The 19,744-nt window shown below is 37.8% G+C and overlaps 3 protein-coding genes across 5 annotated transcripts; 1 reads left to right on the plus strand and 2 right to left on the minus strand.

Annotated features, from left to right (window-relative positions):
* The first annotated feature begins 1,453 nt into the window (after nucleotides 1-1,453).
* slc29a3 (solute carrier family 29 member 3) lies at nucleotides 1,454-8,314 on the plus strand. 2 transcript variants are annotated; one of them, XM_042011064.1, is made up of 7 exons: nucleotides 1,454-1,586; nucleotides 2,466-2,588; nucleotides 2,670-3,056; nucleotides 3,489-3,571; nucleotides 3,949-4,175; nucleotides 6,231-6,393; nucleotides 6,504-8,314. In XM_042011064.1, the coding sequence occupies exons 3-7, from the start codon at nucleotides 2,736-2,738 to the stop codon at nucleotides 7,117-7,119; spliced, it is 1,410 nt and encodes a 469-aa protein (XP_041866998.1). In that variant the 5' UTR covers nucleotides 1,454-1,586; nucleotides 2,466-2,588; nucleotides 2,670-2,735; the 3' UTR covers nucleotides 7,120-8,314. The 2 variants fall into 2 exon arrangements, with proteins under 2 accessions (XP_041866998.1, XP_041866999.1); XM_042011065.1 differs by having other exon boundaries at nucleotides 2,466-2,582.
* Nucleotides 8,315-8,449: 135 nt separating this feature from the next.
* LOC121656059 (prosaposin) lies at nucleotides 8,450-15,815 on the minus strand. Of its 2 annotated transcripts, XM_042011061.1 has the most exons (15): nucleotides 15,667-15,815; nucleotides 12,999-13,132; nucleotides 12,721-12,795; nucleotides 12,480-12,605; nucleotides 11,819-12,034; nucleotides 11,574-11,717; nucleotides 11,420-11,476; nucleotides 11,067-11,072; nucleotides 10,252-10,407; nucleotides 10,055-10,147; nucleotides 9,758-9,941; nucleotides 9,480-9,643; nucleotides 9,304-9,384; nucleotides 8,729-8,836; nucleotides 8,450-8,520 (listed from the first exon to the last, which is right to left on the minus strand). In XM_042011061.1, the coding sequence occupies exons 1-15, from the start codon at nucleotides 15,698-15,700 to the stop codon at nucleotides 8,485-8,487; spliced, it is 1,614 nt and encodes a 537-aa protein (XP_041866995.1). In that variant the 5' UTR covers nucleotides 15,701-15,815; the 3' UTR covers nucleotides 8,450-8,484. The 2 variants fall into 2 exon arrangements, with proteins under 2 accessions (XP_041866995.1, XP_041866997.1); XM_042011063.1 differs by lacking the exon at nucleotides 11,067-11,072.
* A 713-nt stretch (nucleotides 15,816-16,528) lies between these two features.
* On the minus strand, nucleotides 16,529-19,546 carry mrps6 (mitochondrial ribosomal protein S6). Its single transcript, XM_042011066.1, has 2 exons — nucleotides 19,064-19,546; nucleotides 16,529-16,647 (listed from the first exon to the last, which is right to left on the minus strand). Exon 1 carries the CDS (start codon nucleotides 19,400-19,402, stop codon nucleotides 19,070-19,072), a length of 333 nt encoding a protein of 110 aa, XP_041867000.1. The 5' UTR covers nucleotides 19,403-19,546; the 3' UTR covers nucleotides 16,529-16,647; nucleotides 19,064-19,069.
* Between the last annotated feature and the right edge of the window lie 198 nt (nucleotides 19,547-19,744).

The following is a 19,744-nucleotide window of genomic DNA, read 5'->3' on the forward strand; positions in this document are numbered from 1 at the left end:
TCTCTAGAGAAATTTACAAGGGAATATAAACTGGGAGCTTTATGAGGGGGACACACCTTGTCTTATTTTGAACTCTAGTCCAAACTATGTCAAAGAAGTTCAACTAATGCTATCAATTCTAGATACAGACTTATCCATTATGATTTCCTTCATCAGACCTATATTACACCACAGAAATTTCACAAATATAATTCAGAAATGTCAAACTTGTGTTTTAGATGTGGTATAGAAGAAGGCTCATTTCTGCACTGTACCTGGACATGTTTAAAACTCTGTACCTTCTGTCAGGAGTTACCTGATATTATGGCACAACTATTAAGACTGTATCTTCCACTAGATCCTCAGGTCTTTTTGTAAGGAGAGTTTACAACAACTGACGCACAACTTACAAAAGCTTAGATGAAATTATTAGCATTAGCCTTGTGTGCAGCCAGGAAGTATATAGCCATCACATGAAAGTCTGACTCCGAAGTTTCTGTAGCAAGTTTGATTTTAGAAATTAATAGCTGTATTACTCTTGAAAAGATTACATATACATTTAGAAAAGACTATCATTTTTTGTAGAGGTTTGGCAGCCTTATTTGATACACATGGACACTTTACCAATCACAATTGTGGATAACTTGTGGAATAATTGTTTGAATTAGCCTTTGTCATCAGTAATGCATTTTATTATAATTAATATTATGCCTCTTAAATTGTTAGTCGGTGGGTAAGGGAAAAGGGTTTAAATGTTGTTTTGATTGTTTTCGCTTTTTATTCTTAAAAACTTGAAAATGAAATACTCTTAAAAAAATCTCCATTTCATTCCTTTGATAAAGTTCACTTTAAATTTTGCTCTTTCATTTTATAATTTTCTAGGCTTCTGTTTCTTCCACAATCATATTACAACATCAAGTCCCACGTTATAATTGATTTGAATGCTTTTTACTTTGGTAATCTAACCACTGGAGATGTTGAAACCTTATGAAGTTTGATTACAGAAAAAGGGGAAATGCATGTTGCTTTATATATCCCGTATGCTGTGCTTGATATTGCAAGTTTAAGTTAGTATGGTTAAGTGACTTTCTAATGTGTTAATGTAAAATGTTTCATAGCAATAAACTCGTCAGTAAATCTGTTAACAGCTGTGTGCTTTCCGTGGAAAAGATTGTGTACATGAGGTTCTTATTATCTAATTGTATTTCAGGCATTACACAAAGTTGGACCAGAAACCTTTTTTCCCGTAACTTCCGCTCTTATAGCTATCAAGATAAAAGCAGATCTATATTTTTTCTCTTAGATATTATACTAAGATTTTATCTTTTGAATATTTTTAACAAAAAATGTACCTTTCGTGAGTTTTGGAATAATAATTATGTAATGATGGAATGTTACTTTTTAAAATTTTGTTTTGTCGTAAGGCTACTGTTAAATTTTGAAGGTATTCCACCGGAAGTTAGTGTGTTGTTAACACGGATAATTATCAGGAACTATGCGAATTCTCACCTGACCAGAAACGAAGTTTGCTTTGGAATGGAGTTCTGTGTCAGCGCAGCACTTCAAGAAAACACTTTAGCAGTATCAGCGGAGTCCCCTCCAATGTGGTAGGTTTATTTATTTATTGACAACAATATCTGGCATCGCTTGGCTTGGCTAGCTACATGTGTTTTTAGCAACTTAGCTAATCTTCCGTGTTTAGCTTTACAGTTTTTAACTATGTTTGCATTACACAAATAAAACCATAAAAGACGATTACACATAAACCACGGCATAACAGACAGGGTTTTTCAGTAAACGGTTAAATTAGCGAAGGAAACTTATTTGCAGCGTAAAATTGCTTTTCCTTAGGTAAGCATCATGTGAAGACTAGTTCCTCATTGTTGACATGCAGAGTCAGCTTTATAATACACAGAGTACTCCTTTAGCCTTTAAACAGTCCAAGGGATGACCTCGTTTTATACAAGGGCTGTCATCCTCAATCACTATTTTTGTTGACATTTTTTATGTAATTGCGCAGGCTGCACAGAGGTGCGATAAGGCATTACTCAAAGTCAATGTAATTAATCAATCACATTACCTAAAACAGTTCTGACAAAAGCTGAAATGAAACATTTAAGTTGTTGTCATGATCTTAGTTGCTTAATTTAAGTAAAGAGCAGGTTCAGAACTATGCATTAACTTTGCATTGAAATCTTGTGATGCGAAACAGTTGGATGCTAAAGTTTACATTTATTAGTGCAACAGCGGCACGGTAAGAAAAGCATTGTATGCTCATGAGGCATTCCACATCTAGATGACAATATTTAGCCATGTTTATTTATACACTATATTTCATGCTAAATGAGATTTGAGTGGGAACACAATGTCTCTGTCTAAGGTCTATCTTAAATGTTTATTTCACACATTGTAGAAAGGGTTTTATGTGGAAAATACCATATGATTGTTAGCACTCAGTGGGATTTGAATGTGACATGTCCCCGCAGCTTCACAAATTGATGATCACTGTGCTGACCTCGACAAGCTAGAGTAACAAGATGTCACCAGACAATGGCTACCAAACAAACAAAGGTGTTTTTTGTTTCTGACAAGCACAAGTAAAAGTAAAAGTAAGTGTCATCCACAGTCTGTTTATTGCAATAACAGTATTAAGTCACTGATACTTAAAAAAATCTTTTATCTCTTCACAGCTTTTTTTATTTTCTGTCTCTTATCTTCACTTTGAGTATCCTGAAACCTGTCTGTGAGGGGGAAAAATGGCCCATACAGAAGCGGTGCAGCCCAGCGTCAACTCCTCGTACGTTCCAACTTTGTTTGGTGACCAAAGTGCAACTGATGATGAAGCGCTTGAGGACCATAGCCCCTCTGCATCTCTCCTCCCCAAACTTTCCCCACCGCCTCTGGCTGTGCGCTACAGTCCAGAGGACTCATACTGTCTGGTCTACATCATCTTTTTTCTGATGGGCATCGGCTCCTTGCTGCCCTGGAATTTCTTTATAACAGCCAAGTACTACTGGCAATACAAACTTAGTAACAATACTCAGACTGGAGAAGAGGAGCAGCGTTCAGACCTCAGTGTAAGTAGAAGGGCTATTAAATATACTGTATTTGGTGTGTGCGTACAAGAAGAATGCTAATTTGTGGGATTCTGTATGCTTCTGACATGGTACTGTGGCAATCTTTAGGATGAAGTGTCCTTTCACATTTTAGAGAAATCCCCTGACAGCACAATAATGCTATTAGGGATGCCTTGGGGCTTGTTTGTGGTGAATGAGATGTAGGTAGCCTGGAAGAGTTACTCATTTAAGTAGATCTTTTTTCAAACTAGGTAAGAGTGTCACAAGGTTGACATTAATTTAATATAGTCAACTGAAAAGAAGGAAGGGGTGATCACATATCAGAAAAACTTATTTTGTCTGTGACACTGTATGAGCACATGCATGTTCTCTCTTTTGCTTAAGTGAATCCTTGAAAGCAAATGTTTTTTTTTCCTCTCTATCGGTTCACAGGACTACTTTGAAAGTTATCTGGCCATTGCCTCTACAGTGCCCTCTGTCCTGTGCTTGATTCTGAACTATGTCCTTGTTAACAGGTTGAGTCCTTTTTATTGATACTTTTCTTTTTCCTTTATAGACTCACACATACACATAGATTATGTTCTGTGACCTTGTTCTGCCTCCAGATATTTGCATGGTTCAATGCCACATTTGTTTTATCTAGCAGCTTGAATGCCTGAATTGTGATCATGTACTTCTGGAGCTTAAATACTGTGTCTGTTTGCACTCTGTCATTTCTTTCACACTCTTTAGACTTTGCATGAATTTAGTCAGGATTGTATGTTGCTATATGTTACCAATTGACTACTTAACAGCATAATGCAGAAACATTTGCTCTGACATTGTGTTGATTCAAACTGATCTGAAAGTCGGTCTAATCGAAGTACCTGCTTGTATGTCTTTGTGTTGATAGGTTATCTCCGAACATTCGAATCCTATCGTCTCTTTTTGTGATCCTGTTGGTGTTTGTGGTGACCACGGTCCTGGTGAAGGTGGATGTTTCAGACCACAGGATGGAGTTCTTTGTCGGCACACTTGCCAGTGTGGCTGTCGTCAGCGGAGCCTCCAACATCTTCTCTGGAAGCATGTTTGGGATCAGTGGCCATTTTCCTATGAGGATCTCTCAGGCTTTAATATCAGGTAGATTCTTATTTTAGTCAGGTGTGGCACTGTGACATCTATACAGTGTTGTGTGTAGATGATTTTCTTTTTTCTTCTTCTTCTTTTCTAAATTTATTTAAATGTGGTGATCTTATGTTTTTTCCATTGGTAAAAACTAAATAAGAAAATCCATATACCAGTTGCTATGAGGTCATTGCTACTTTTTAAAGAAAGGTGTAACAAAAATTTAAAAAGGAATATAACTTACTTGCAAAATGCATCTTGACTCTTTTTGGGTACAAACAGCTGATTAAAAAATTACAATGAAACCTGCGAAACTAATAGAGCCCATGTAGACAAGTACATATCTTTCCCCACAAGCCAAATGATATATGGAAAAATATGAAGAAAAAAAAAATTATTTTTTAACCCCAAAACTTGAACAAAAACATAGATTAAAAAATTAAAAGGGGCTGCAACTTCATAAAAAATTCTAAAGGTCATATTTTGTAATTTCTCTATTGTATAAACTGTCTGCCACCAGAACGCGCCAAACACAATAAAAAACAATTGAGCGGGAAATCCTTGGGTAAATTCGGGATTGTCCACTAGGGCCCAAAGTCCATAAAATATTTCCTGCTTAACACACCTGACTTCGATTGACGGGTCATTAACAGGGGATGTAATTGGGATGTAAACGCTATAGATATCCCTATCTTTTTGTGAGTAGTGTATGTGAACCCCAATGTATTTTATCAGTATTTTGACCTGTTTATACTCTGCATTCAACTGTATTCTCATTGAACTTGTATAAAAAATGTTTATGGTTGCACTGCATGGCAAGAAGTCATCAACTACTACAAATTTTAAACATAGCAGCTTCCCTATAAAGAAGTATTACAATGAGTAAGATGTTTTAGCTGGCAACAGGCTATTTAATCCTAACTGCTGCAGTTAGGGGGCTGCACGGTGGTTAGCACTGCGGCCTCACAGCAAGAAGGTCACTGTTCTCCCTAGTAGTAAGTGTGAGCGTGAATGGTTGTTTGTCTCTATGTGTTGGCCCTGTGATGGACTGGCAACCTGTCTCGCCTGCTAATTGCTGGTATGGGCTCCAGCTTCTCTACGACCCTGAATGAGCAGCTTCTCGACTCTTGAACAGCCATGTTGGAATACACATCCTGAGGTTGTGGAAAGAATTTGCTCCATTGCAGATTAATCAAATCGTCGAGCTGCATCAAGCAAACAAAACAATTAAGAAGAGTGCTGGAACTATTTAAATCAGATTAAAACTGTCGCATTTGTACAACCTCAAAGAGCTAGTGGTAAATTGGTGAAATCTTGAATGGTCAAAACTGAAAATATATCCAAGTAAAATCCAAGTAAATCAACAATAACTCATGGCAGCACTAGTGAATCACTTCCACAGACAGGTTATTTAGACTGCACAGCTGTGCAACCTTAAAACAATCCATTTATCAGTGAGGCTCAGTGGAAAATCAAAATGCTGCAGTTAGCTGGGAAGCATAAAGATTGGACTCTGGAGCAATGGAAAAAAAATCTTAAGTAGATCCGTCCATCATGCCTAGTGCCAACAGTAAAAGCCTTTGGGGGCAGCATTATGATCTGGGTTGCTATAGTTGGTCAGGTCTAGGTTCAGTAACTTTATCTACCTTAAAAATGAGGTCAGCTATCTGGTCCATCAATCAATAGAATTTTTTTTTTCTTCTTCTTCATGGGTTCTAAATTGTGAAAGGCAGTTGAGGGAGCATGAGACACACTTTTACACATAGGTTGATATCCACTGAATCCAGCTCATAGCCCCAGTAAGAATCTTTGTTATGTGGTTAAGATATTGCACAATGATTCTAGTCTCTGAACAACAAAGGATGTTCTTGGCAAAATAAATAAGTAAATGCTTCTTTGGGTGAAAATAGCTGATTTTGCATAAATAACTGGAATGATGCCACAGAGAATTTGCACTGTATTTTATTTATTTTTCCAGGCTTTGTTTGGATAAGTGATAATGTTATTATGCATTGAAAGTGTGTGGTTACTGTATGAACAAAACTTAAGCTAAGGTCATTTTTCTCTTAGGTCAAGCTATGGGAGGCACACTGAGTGCAGTAGCATCAATAGTGAACCTAGCTGTGGCTGAAGATGTGACAAACAACGCGTTGATTTACTTTCTGACAGCTGACATCTTCATCCTGGTCTGCATCATCTCCTATTTATTTTTGCCCAGGCTGGCATATTCCAGGTCAGTAGCAGAAACACATATTCAGTCCCCTCTGTACTCATAAATGAACATAGTTCAGTAATAAAAGGACAGTTTACGAGACAGGTCAAAGATATCTCTCTCCTCTCTAGACACTACATGCTGGCCACAACACACATCAGTCCTGGAGTGATCAATGAGGCCCAAGGTTCTGCAGCTGTAATACCACCACTCCAGCCAATCATTAAGAAGGCATGGGTACTTGGTCTGAGTGTCTTCTACGTCTTCTTCATCTCCATCTCGGTGTTCCCTGCGGTATCATCAGGGATCCAGTCTGTCAACATGGACAGTGGCAGCCCCTGGACAACCACTTACTTTGTGCCTTTTACCAGTTTCCTCCTGTATAATGTAGCAGACTTCTGTGGCAGGCTGGCGACAGCCTGGGTACAGGTACCCGGTCCTACTAGTCGAGTTCTGCCTGCATTGGTGCTGTGTCGCACTGTCATGGTGCCACTTCTAATGTTCTGTAACTACCAACCACGGGACCACCTTCATACAGTTCTGTTTGCCCATGATGTGTACCCTGTGGTCTTTAACTGCCTACTAGGTCTTTCTAATGGGTATCTTGGGACATTGCCAATGATTTATGGCCCAAAGGTGGTTCCAAGAGAGCTGGCAGAGGCCACAGGAGTGGTCATGTCATTCTTTCTCACTCTGGGATTGGCTGTTGGATCTGCATTCTCCGTGCTTATTGTACACTGTATTTGAGTTTATAACCATTACCTCGTCATAAACAGCTGTGCACGTTTCATCAGTCAGTGCACCCTGTGCAGAGAATTATGTACCAGCACAGGCAGTTGTCTGCAGGGAGGGACAGTGCAATCAGTTTTCACTGGACCAGCAAGCCTCATTTCCTGTGTACCTCAATACACTGTGTTTACAATGAAAAAGCCATTTGGAAATCAATGCGTTCCATTAATAGATGCTTTAAGATGCACCAAAAAGTTGCTTTTATACATAATTTCTTACATAGCAAAACCTGTTCCGGTCTAATTGTAATTGGAGATAATTTCACATAAGTTACTTTGCAGAGGGTATTACATGTAGTTTTGTTTCAAACTGAATTAAATATGAGGGTGGTGAAGACATGTTTGTGTATTTGAGTTTGAACTAATACAGTTGGGCTGATCTGCTATCTGTAAATCAATGCAACTCCAAACTGATTTAGAAAGCCAACCGTTTTATTTGTACTAATTCAGTGCTGGGCATTACAGGGGTATAAGATTCACATAGAGTTAAAAATGTAATGAAAAATTATTCCTTAAAAAGTCTGCAAACAAGGAAACTCATTTTATATCAAATATCTGAAAGGTTTGCATGGCAAGCATAATGATCCACTAAATAAAAGGAGGTAAAGAAAACAAGTGGTTTGGGATCACTTTAATTTTTATTGATCAACTGACAATTGGCCACAGGATTGAAGAAAACATCTGAATAAGATTTGTGCATTAGAAACACAGATTCATAAACAGTAAGAAGAGTGCAAACAATGGGAGGTAACCTCCATATTAGCTCATAAAAACAAAAAGTCTACAAAATGTGAGTTTGTTCCAGGGTCACACATATTTCTAAAAGCCATTAATTCACTGAATTGCAGTCAGTTTCTCCAACAAGGAAGAAATTTTAAGCTGGCAGCAATCTAAAGAGCAGTCAGAACAGCCAACCAGATGGTCTGTTATCCTCTATAAAAAAAAAAAAATTAAATTTATGTTCCAACTTGTCATTTCCAGTAAGCAATAAGGAAAAAAACAAAAAACAACTCAAATTATGCAAGTCCCAACAATGAGGCTCTGACTCCAGTTCACTGAAGCAGTAGCAGGTCAAGTTTCAGCCTACCATACATGTAATTGCTCCTTCTCTTCCAAACATCCAAGCCCAACCCCCCACCCCACAAGAGGGGAGAGAAAAAAAAAAAAAAAAAAGCACACATCCAGTCCCTTTCCAACATAATCCAAAATACCAAAGTTAATTTAATCACACATGGCAGATGTTTGAGGCAGACAGAAATTAAATGAGGGAAGCAGCACTACAGTATTTCTTTTAATTCCCTACAGGTCAGTTTGTGGAAATCCTCTATACCCACACATGGCGTTTGCAGTGAGCCACAGCCTGAAAAACAGAAATAATTAATTAGATAGGCCTCTCACCAGACCTGAACTTACACAATCTGCTTTAAAGTGTCAATTTCAACAGTCACTTATTGCTACATTAGTCACTGATGTTTGCTGTTGTGCCACATAATAGTTACGGCTTTACAGACATTTTCCAAAAAGCGATTCCAGTGAAACATTCTAGGGTTTAAGACTCATCTACTCACATTGCACCGGGTAGCTGTTTCCATGTTCTTGCACCAGAATTTGGGTCCCCAGGTGCATTGTTCTGCTCCAAGGAGTCTCCGTGCAGCTTCCGGACATGCTCCTAGTTTCTGGAAAGCACACACAAAAAAAGTTCAGACACTAACTCAGGACCACAGTTGCTGACAACCCTTAAAGCTTTGCCTTTTTAAAAATATAAAAAAAAAAAAAAGGTATTTTCTGCCATTTACTGCCCCTCCTTTCTAATAATAATAATAATAATAATAATAATAATGTCTCTTTACTTTGCTAAATGTGGGCATTCAAAACAAAAAAAAAAAAAAAAAAAAAAAAAAAAAAAAAAAACAGTAGTGTGTTACGCTGTGTGTAAGGTGACACTCAGCTATAACATCACACGATGTCCAGTAAGCAAAAGCTGTGGAGGTTTCTCAGGCTTGGGACACAGCCAGGCAGCGAAATTTTACACAAAAAAATTTCACTGTGCTAACAAACAAGTCAGGAATGCAGAGTTTTAAAAAAATAAAAGGTTGAAATTTACATAATGAGTCTTTAAAGTGTGACATAATTTACTACTTACTGTGCACACAAAGTCTGGATCAAGCATCTGGAGCATTAACTGGACAAGTATCGGCTCATACTGTGCAATCAACTGGTCACACTGTTGAACAGATACATAAGATGTCATTATACTGTACACAAGATATGGTCATTACACACAAAAAAAAAAAAATTAAAAAAAAAAACCCCACACACCTCAGTTTTGTAAGCGTCAGGCAAGAAGCTACACACTTTCTTCACAACCTCCTTAATCTCCTCCTCTGTAGCGTTCTGCTCCAAAATGCCATCCATGTAGTTAACAGCCATTTTACAAACTTCACAGAAGCCACCTGCCTTGAACCGAGACTGGTCAAGTGGAGCTATAAAGAGTTATTATACAGAGATAAGCAGACAATTCACACAGAGACAAAAATGTACCACCAATTCAAGATGTTTTTCGTGTGTTTAAGATGTTTAAGAGAGTGAGAACATACCAACATAAGCACGACTGGCATCATTGCAGAGTGCCAGCACCGTACAGATAGTCTTGGGATCTGCCTGCTGCACCAGCAGCTCAATGATGGCCTGGCCGTATGTCTCAATCAAGTCCTTACACTGGGCAGTCAGGGAGGAGGGCAAAAGTGTGCACACCTTCTCCACAGCTTGAATAACCTCCTCCTGATTGCAGATAGACAGGTCAGCTAGGAAGTCGTGTTAAATACACTGACAGTATGTCAGCAGCAGTTCTGTAGTTCATTTCATGGTTATACATGTTTCAGCACAAACCCCACCTCAGTTGTTTGATCCTCAATCATCGTCTCCAGCTGTTTCATCACAAACTCACAGATGGCACATGTTGGGGAATCATGGACACGCATCATTGCCTTAAAAATAAATAAATAAAATAAAATAAGGCAAAGCCTAATGAGCAATGCTGTGTTCCAAATACTTTCCATTTGTATCAAAATACCCTGGTTTCACCATTTACCTTAGGAGCAGAATCCACACTGGTGGCAGGGAAAAGTTTGGCAGCAGGTATAGCTTTTGCAGCAGAAATAGTCTTGGCAGGCTGAAGATTCAGCATGGGAACGGACTTCTTCATAGCAGAACAGAAACCGGCAAGGATGCAGATCTCTTTGGGTTGCTGAGGACAAACAGTTACAAGATATGAAGGCACAGGTCTGAGGGATTGGAAATGTCTTATGGCATGCTGTTAGCAATACAAAAATGTGTCCTCTGCATGCCATTACACATTACCACCCATGCGATATGCAAATGTTTCTATGCAGAGGGAAAAAAAAAAAAAAAAAAAAAAAAAAAAAAAAATATTGCAGCCATCTTACCAGCATCAAAACACAGCAACACACATTCAGAGTGGCAAACTAAAATAGTTAATGATTTAAGCTCTAAGATTAGCCTTAGCTTAAAAGAATTAAATAAAAAGAGGCAGGCACCTTTGTGGTATTAATACCAGTGCATCCAAACTTACTGTTTAAACCAAGTACATCATTATCAGCTGCATGCTTTATGTGATGAAAGGCAACAAAAGACAATCTTTCCCGTTATATTCCTTCAGTTATTTAGTAAATAAGGCCTTCATATTCACCCACTTTTGTAAGGTTTAAAAAAAAAAAAAAAAAAAAAAGGGGGGGGGGGGGGGGTGTTCAAATGTACTAAAGTACAGTCTCACTTATTAGGTTGTTAATCACGCATCAGTGGCAGATGTTTCAGGCTAGAAGTGGACAGCAAGAGTAAAAAGGACTAAGGGTTAAAAAGCTACAGGCTGAACACAGAATGACCTACCTGTTCCTGGGAGCAGCATACAAAACCCAGAGGAGGGAAGGAAGAAAAATAAAAAAGGAGCAAGATGACAAGGATGAAAGAAAAAAAAAATACAGGTGAAGAAGACACAAATGAAGAAGAATTAAAATAAGTAGGCAATTTAAAGCAGTGAATAAACTGAAAAGTCAGCAGGCCAAGTGGTGCTAGAGCACCATCAAAATTTAACACAGAGCCATTAGTTTTGATGACCAGAGTATGTTAAGCTTGCCATTAACTATTAGATTTCAATGACCATTCCATTTACAATATGGCTTATATATGCAAAAAACACATTTTCCTGGATATTCTTTCATCAGTGAAGTAAGACAACTCACCATGGACATGAGCTGCTGAACAACAACGGCTCCATACTGGCCAACATACTGTTTGCACTGCAGAGACAATACAGTCAATGTTTAGCATTTGCTTTAGTTAGACAAAAAAAATAACGGGCAGTTACAACTGCAGGTATTTCTGTGGAGCACTCACCATGTCCGACAAGCCTGGCCCCAACAGGTCACACTGCTTCTCAATATTCTGAATAAGAGAGTCAATAAAGGAGGTGTTGGCCTTGGCTTCTGCTTGAGCATCAGTCAGGAACTTGATGCAGTCCTGGCAAACGTCATCGTTTTCCTACAGGTGGCAAAGAACCAAATTTGGAAAATATTCAACAAGAACTTTTTAAAGAAAAATCTTGTTTGTTAAGGATGGAGAGGGCCAGTTAAACCATGAACCTGCTGTGGAGTCTCTTCTTTGGGGGAGTTCTGTTTGAGGTTCTCCTGAGGATACAGAAGCTCAGGGACATTGAGGAGGAAAGGAGCCACTTGATGGGAGAGGTCAATCTGTGGAATTTCATTGGATACAAGCTGCTCCTTGGCCTGAACCTTGGCCAGGAATTCCTGCTGAGACTTACAAATTCCCATGGCTCCACACACCACACTGGGATCCTCCTAAAGAAAGAAAGAAAAAAAAAAAAAAAAGTCAATATGCCTTTTATTTTTACTCCAGGTACCTTAAAGTCATCCAAACACAACATAGTAAGGGAACATTTGTTATTTTATCTGTAAATAATTGTTACTTTTGTTTCCAATATTGCTGTAGCAGGTAGGAGTTGAGACAGAACTAAATCAAGAAACTCCTCATCATGGGATTAAGTATTGCACAATGGCTACTCTGTTCTCATTTAGACTAAGATGCACTTCCCCATCAATAGCTCTTTTTCAGCTGGCTGCACTTTGTTCACACAGCCACTTCTGTCCCCCCACTTTTACTCTCCTTCTCCATCAGAGATCAGAAGGGTCATAAATGCGACAGTCCAAAATTAAGCAGAAAGATAAACCAAGCTAAACTCATACTAGCTTAACTGGATATTTCATCATCTTTAAAATTGCTCACCAGTTCCCCAGTGATAATCCCAATGAGGATGGGGTAGTAGCTATCTACAATCTCCTTGCACTCTTCAGTCAAACCTTGATCAGGAATGAGCTGGCAAGCCTTCTCCAAGTACTGAAGAACCTCAGCCTGCAATCACAGACATATCAGGAAAACACCCTCCAACAGCATTTAAAATCTCAGTATAGTTGTAATTAACTTGTTTGATTGGCAAATATTTCAACATCTTTTTTCTAAATCTTACCTGAGTTGCATTGTCCTTCAGTAACTGCTCCACCACCATCAGCACTTCTTTACACAAGTCACATGGCACTGATTTCTGAAGCAAGACAATTGGGGTGTAAATATAACATTTGCTACACATTTATCAACAAGATTATGCAGATAACCATTATTACAGTAAGTATGTGGGTGCTATTAGTAATGTATTTCAATGGAGAAACTTTTTTTCCCCCCCATTTAAAAAGGAGTATAAAGGGTAGAAATTATACACATCAGAGAAAACATCAAAATTAGTCTCACCATCTGGGGCTTACTCCACACAGTCTGCTGACAATGAGGAACAGCTCCACACAGCGATGCTGTCTTTACATTCTGACACCAGTAGGGGGGGCCACGGGCACACTGCTCAGTGCCCAGCAGAGGGGTCGCCACAGCTGCAAGGTAGACAAAAAGCCAAATTCAAACTTCCTCAAACCATTCCAAGAAGACGTTTGTCAGAAATTCTTTTAAGTCTGATACTGCTTTTTTAGATGACATGCTGTCAGTTATCAAACCTAGTTTAGTACCTCAGAGGCACATATATTATAAATGTTAAACAGAATGAAAGACTCAAATGCCTTTAACTGCTTCCGTACAGTCAAGTATGATTTTGTTTGATTACAGCTTTCCAGTTTTAGAAAAAAGGTTTATTTAGGTTTACAGGCAAAAGTTCTCAACAATAGAAACTAATCCAGACACCATTTAGAAAGTCCCTTTTAAATAAATAATAATAAAAATCCATTTCAGTCTTGCAACCCAAGAAAAATATGAGCCTCACTTTAGGCATTGTGGGTAAATACCTTGCCCAACTGCTTGTAAATGTCTACCAAGCAAACCACGCACCAAATCCTATTAGAAGTTATTGTTACGTTGAATTAGCATTTCCCTCATCTGGACTCATTTTGTCACCACCAGGCACCAAAATCCTGCCTGTAAATACAAGTTATACTGTACTGAGCACAACATTTGAAATTGAAATAGGAGTTTGAGGTTGAGACAACAAAAGTGTTCAGTTGATACAGGAAGAGATAACTCATTTTACTGAAGTGAAAACAAAGTTGTGGGAAAGCACCAACCAGCCCACGCCAACACTTCCTCATAATTTTAATGGACCCAAAAAAAAAAAAAAAAAAAAAAAAAAAAAAAAAAAAAAAAAGGTGTGGGGAACAATCTTCACATCTCATTAACTAATTCTGAACACATGACTTAAATGTCATCTTGTGGGAAATAAAAAGTGAACTCAATCAAATAAGTTAACTCAGAATACTAACTTGTCAGGATTGGAGAGCGAATAAAAAAAATTAAAAAAAAAGCTAGTGAGTGGACTTTGTGGATAGCATTTCTAATGCAGCCAGGGCTACATAGACAAAACCTTCAACCAGGAGGCAGAGCACTCCCACCCTCCACTTGAGTCACATGAGCAGTCAAGTTAAGAAATGTTCATGTAAACAGGTTGTTCCAACGATGACATCACTGCATAGGTTTTAGGATTACAGTAACCTGGTTTACAGCCAACAGGGAACAGTAACATGTTATACGTTTAATTGGGCTTTCATAGTCAGCAGCACAAAAATAATCCAAAATAAAAAAAAACAACATTTTGCATGAACCCGGAATAAGCTGCTGCAACATCTACAGGCCCATATGATTCACTTAGTATGCTTGCAAACTTCTGATACCTGACGTGACTCGTTTAAATCACAGGAAAAGTGAAGCAAGAGCCTAAACAGTTGGGAGTCTTAACAACAAAAAGCTGGTACAAAGTGCACAGCATGACCAATATGAGAAAGCTCTAAAATTGTTAAGCATTACATCTAGGGAAAGAATGCAATAAATGCAATAACCACAATAAAAAATGTGAACTGCAAATAAAAAGTTGAATATTTTCAACTAGAAGTCAAATTGAAGATAAGCACAAACGTGATTATCTAAGAATAATATTGTCAGTTGGCTGGTGAAAAAAAAAAAAAAAACAGCTTTTGCCCCGATAAGAAGTAAACAGATGACATTTCAGAGCCATACTCCAAATGCCACAAGACTAAATTAACATTAGATAATATAGACATAGCCTTGTTTATTTTAAGTTATTGTTAGCTTCGCTGCAGAAATGTTTTACTGACCCAGTTTTATTTGAAACTACATATATGACAAGTTCATTTTAAAAAGTTGCTGAAGTGACCGTGAAGATAATTGCATGTCTTTCAAAAGGGTGGAAAACGAACAAAAACAGAAAATAAAGTTTCGATGTCGCCGCCAGCTCACTGAAAACCAGAAATGAAAGCAGAGCCCATGATAACATTCAATGGAAAAAAAAAAAGAAAAAAAGGGCTTAATACAACCTGTCCTGATCAAAGGACAGGATGGTTGGTCGTCCATGACCGATTTGTCTATTATGAAAATATTTCGCTACACAGACTAAACACCATGAAAAAGAATTTAAAATTATTAGTAAGCTTGCTTTCCGAAAGACTACGTTTATCTCGACATTGCCCGAATAACCTCCAAAATAATGTGGGATACCGTTGAAACGGCTAAACCAACTTGAGTTAGCTAGCGATGCTAATGTTAGCAAAGCCATTTCTGAAAGGCCAGCTGGCAAACAGTAATCCTCAAAAGGCAAATGGTTATAGACAAAAAAAAATAATTAAACGTTATTAATGACATGTGACAAATTCAGACAACCGTGTGGCTTTTTAAAAGAAATAATTGAAAAAAAAGACAAAAAACACTGAGGAAGCCGGGTATTCGCCGTTTGAGTTAACTTGTTTACCACAGCTAACGCCATTGAAAAGCTTCCGTGTATTGATAATGAAACGCACTTAGTTATACAACCAGAGACCTTGTTTTTTTTTGGCCTGACAACTATCGAAACCAAGTATCCTAAAATACACAAAACACCGCTAATTATTATCACGAAAGTCGATACTACCTGAAGACACGAAAAGCAGAGTGAAAATCAGCATGACTGCGCTGTTTCCAGTATCTTGTTGGTGTCAGTTGGTTTCTGAAGTCGCCTGAAGAATGGTGGTGCTGCAATGCAGGCTGTGGTGTGTTGACGCCTTTATGATGGCTCAGTCAGCTGACTACTCAGCAAGGCATGTGACTATTAGCTTTGATTAGCAACATTTATAGTGTCAAAGATCAAGACTTCAAAAATGTATCTGAAATCCGTTTTTAGGGACACATACATTATCTCTCGTTTTACAAACAAGGTAACTGTTAAAAATTCAACCAGCAGCGCAGTGAGTGGTTGTATGGGTGGAAACTTTACGTTTATTACCGTGCAGCCTTAATGTAAGCTCATAAACCTATACTAATAATTATTTTTGTCAGTCCGTTACGTTCCTTTGTTCAAACAGACATTTTTAAAAAGATAGAAAATGTTTATTACAACTACAGATTTGAACTGTCCCTACTAAAGTCATTGAGTTACAAAGTTGACCTACTTGAACGCATCATAAAACACTGACATTTATCTTGTGAAAGTTCTGGCCAAGTCAGTTGGCTGCCTAAGAAAGTGCCTCGAAAATACAGATTTAAATCAGGCAATTTGACCTTATGAGGACAATATAGAATTTTAGCGTATTTGGTAGTGTTATTTTTCTCAGGGGGAAGTGATTAAGTGTGGATGGTTACAAACATTTTAAACTACATAAACCTCATCTAACTGGAATGAAAACAAGAAGAGAAATTGCCATCACATGACAAAACATCACATGGAACATATATAAATATATTCAGAGAGCTGACAGGAAGTCAAGAAAACTTGCAAAAAGAAGATTTTTTTTTTTTTTAAAAAAAAGTATTTTATTATTATAACATATTACACCCAAACTTAAGCAAACAGCCAAGGAAAGTGTTAATGAAGGGAAGCATCAAGCTGCACTGGCTGGACATGAACGGTGAAAACCTGTAAAACAAATAGAAAATGATTACACGAGGTCGAATTACAGTACACACAGCACAAAATTATGCTACACAAGGGAAAAATACATATCTCAACATTTTAAGCCTGACTGATGAATGAGCTTTAAAAATCCAACATTGATGTTTAAGACCGTCCTTAAAGTGAACTGAAATAAAAAATGTATTGCAAAATACTTGTAAGGGCCTTTGTGGTCTCTTGTTTTCACTTCCCATATGATCTCATTTAGATGAAAAGTTTCCCATAACACTATAAACTAGCCTCTAATGATGTTTCCACTGTAAAGTAGATTTATTACAATATTATTGTCATGCTAACAAACTGTTGTGGCACATTAATGCATTAATTTCATCCATGCTGATAGAAATATCTGCAGTACTGGCATGTGCATTTTATCATCACATAAGTGAATGTTTTTTCATTTTTGTGATTCCAGTTATTAGAGGTTATAATGGGCTTAGCTCTTTAACCCTGTGGTGTAATACTTTGTAGGTCTGATTTGAGTTTCTGCTCAAAATACTGAAGAGAGACTCAGTCAGAATGTACAGGCTTTTCTTTTTGACACAGAACTAAAGTATTGTAAGTTTTGTTTCTCTAAAAGTAATTTTATACTTGTTTTTAACCCTGTTAAAACAACTATAGAGTGTTTTATATGTATTAGAAGAAATATCATAAGTAAAATCAATCATCAACCTTATAGGACAGGGGTCACAAACTCCGGTCCTGCAGGTACTGAATGTTTCTCTACTGCAACACACCTGATTTAAATAAAATGGATCTCCAAAAGTTTATTTTCAAGTTTTGCACAAGTTTGTTAACGACCCCTTCATTTGAATCAGGTGTGTTGTTGCAGTGAAACTTCCAATACCTGCAGGAGTCTGCTGAGAACCACCTACAGTCTCCAACTTAGGTTGGAGGATGGAGCCGAACCACTATTTTGTGCTAGTTGTTGCCAGGGTGCGAACCACAGGGGAGCTGGGGGAGCTATAGCTCCCCTTAATGAAACATGAGCTCCCCTAGAAACAGGATTTATGAAATGTTGGGGGAGCTATATAATACTGATAATAAAATGTATGCTGATTGCTCACAAATTCACTGTAGCCTAAAGTATGACTATGGATGCTATAATTATTGTGACCACTGAAGCGTGGCGGCGCTCCAAGTTAAACTTCCTGTAGATCTACGTTAAATACAAAATAAAAGAAGTAAATGCGTAAAAGGTAAGGTAAGACCTGCTTTAACTATTTACAATATGGGAAACTATCATTGCTCATTATATTGTGTATGGCAAGCATCGCTGTGTACGTGTGTGATATGTGGGGAATATTAACTATGTAAGTTGATCTTCGCAAAAGTAGTGGTAAAATTGTTTTTTGCAAGGGACATTTGCACCTGTTATGTATTATTGTTGCATAAGAGTTGTTAACCATTATGTATTGGTACGCTTATGTTCTGTGGGGCAAGCTGTAATATCAGCTGGCATCATGTTCTTACTTGCCGAAAAAAGATAGGAAATGCAAAAAAGCGGCTCCCCCTAAGCCCACGGTATGGTTCGCACTCTGGTTGTTGCTGGTGGATAGGGGCATATTATTCATATTCATACAGGCATATCAACTGAATAAGGAAAATAATGTATTGTCATACCCAAGCCATTTCAAGGCATGGTTGTATACATAAAATACAACAATGTACTTTTGTTTATTTAATTAAATAAACTTTTATTGAAAGAGTTTAAAATAATGTCAGAATCTGATAGTCTCTATTATTGTGTCTTTATAATGACTTTGAAGTTAAGTCTGAGTATATTACTTTTAGTTAATTAAGTTTTTGGATGCCAAAAATGAGCCAAACGTTAGATTTTAGACTCTTAATACAAGCATCCATTACCAACCGACTGTAATTAACACTCATTTTTCTAGTACTCCTGGTAAAACTAATAAAACAGCCTTTGCTTATTTAAAAAACTAAATTTACACTCCTACACCCTACTGCACTGCAGGTAGTACTATTGACATGTAGGACTGTGAATGCCAAGCATTTATAACTTGTAACACTACTAAACCATTAAAATAATTCTCTGTTTAAAAACAATTTTTTCATTATGTTAAAATCCAGAGATTGATCAGTCTGCTTTTCAGTTTGTGTAAACAGCTCTGTAAATATTAAGAGATGGTTGAGCTAGTTGATCTCTATCATCAGATGTGTAGCATCACTTTGAAATGTCAAAGTAGTATGTCTTGTCTTAAAAATACACATTAATGCCAAAAAAACGTGTTTTGTTTTAGCACTAAATCCCTCCATGCCACAGTTAGAATTGGACACTTGTGAATAGATGTATTCCATAACATTCTTTGTTCTAGACCAGCTGTGGTATAATTTTTCCTTCTCTGTCATTCCTTACATTCATTCACTGCTGAGGACCACAGCAGTTACTTTGGGGGACCTGGTCGTCTTTCTTCAGCACAGTGGGCCTCACCACGTCCACGTCTCGGTGCAGGTGGCCCAACAAGCCATCGAGAATACTGGGAGCCGCGTAGAAGTCAACTAGAAAGTATGTCCCTCTGCTGTGCTTATGATTGTGTTTGGTTATCTTGTAGGGCAGCAGTCTATCTCCTAGGTTCTCCAAGTCTCTCACCACAGCGCCCCGTTCCATCAAAGCCTCCACCGTCCGCCGAAGAACAGCTGCCGTCTCTGGCCGCTGCATAGCCCTCAGGATCAGGGCCAGTTCATAACGTGGCATGGCTCCGCTGGAGTCGTCTTTGTTTCGCACTTTAAATGCAGTTAGCGCTAGCTTGGTGTCATTACCACAGTTCTCAGCTCAGTAGCAACCATGAGGGACAAGGAAGGTCTTTTGCGATGACGTGTAAAGCATGCGCCTATGTTGACTACATGACTAATAATAAATATATAAAAAAAATATATAGGATATTTGCGCAAATAAATTTGATATCAAATTAACAACTTCAATAATTTAATTTTCATAATATGAATATATTACGTGTGAAAAACTAAATTCCAGAAAATGCGTTAGCTAAAGAGGTCTCACTCTGTCTAAATTTTACGAAACTAGATTTTTAATATA

Source organism: Melanotaenia boesemani, chromosome 16, assembly GCF_017639745.1.
Source record: "Melanotaenia boesemani isolate fMelBoe1 chromosome 16, fMelBoe1.pri, whole genome shotgun sequence".
NCBI lineage: Eukaryota > Metazoa > Chordata > Actinopteri > Atheriniformes > Melanotaeniidae > Melanotaenia > Melanotaenia boesemani.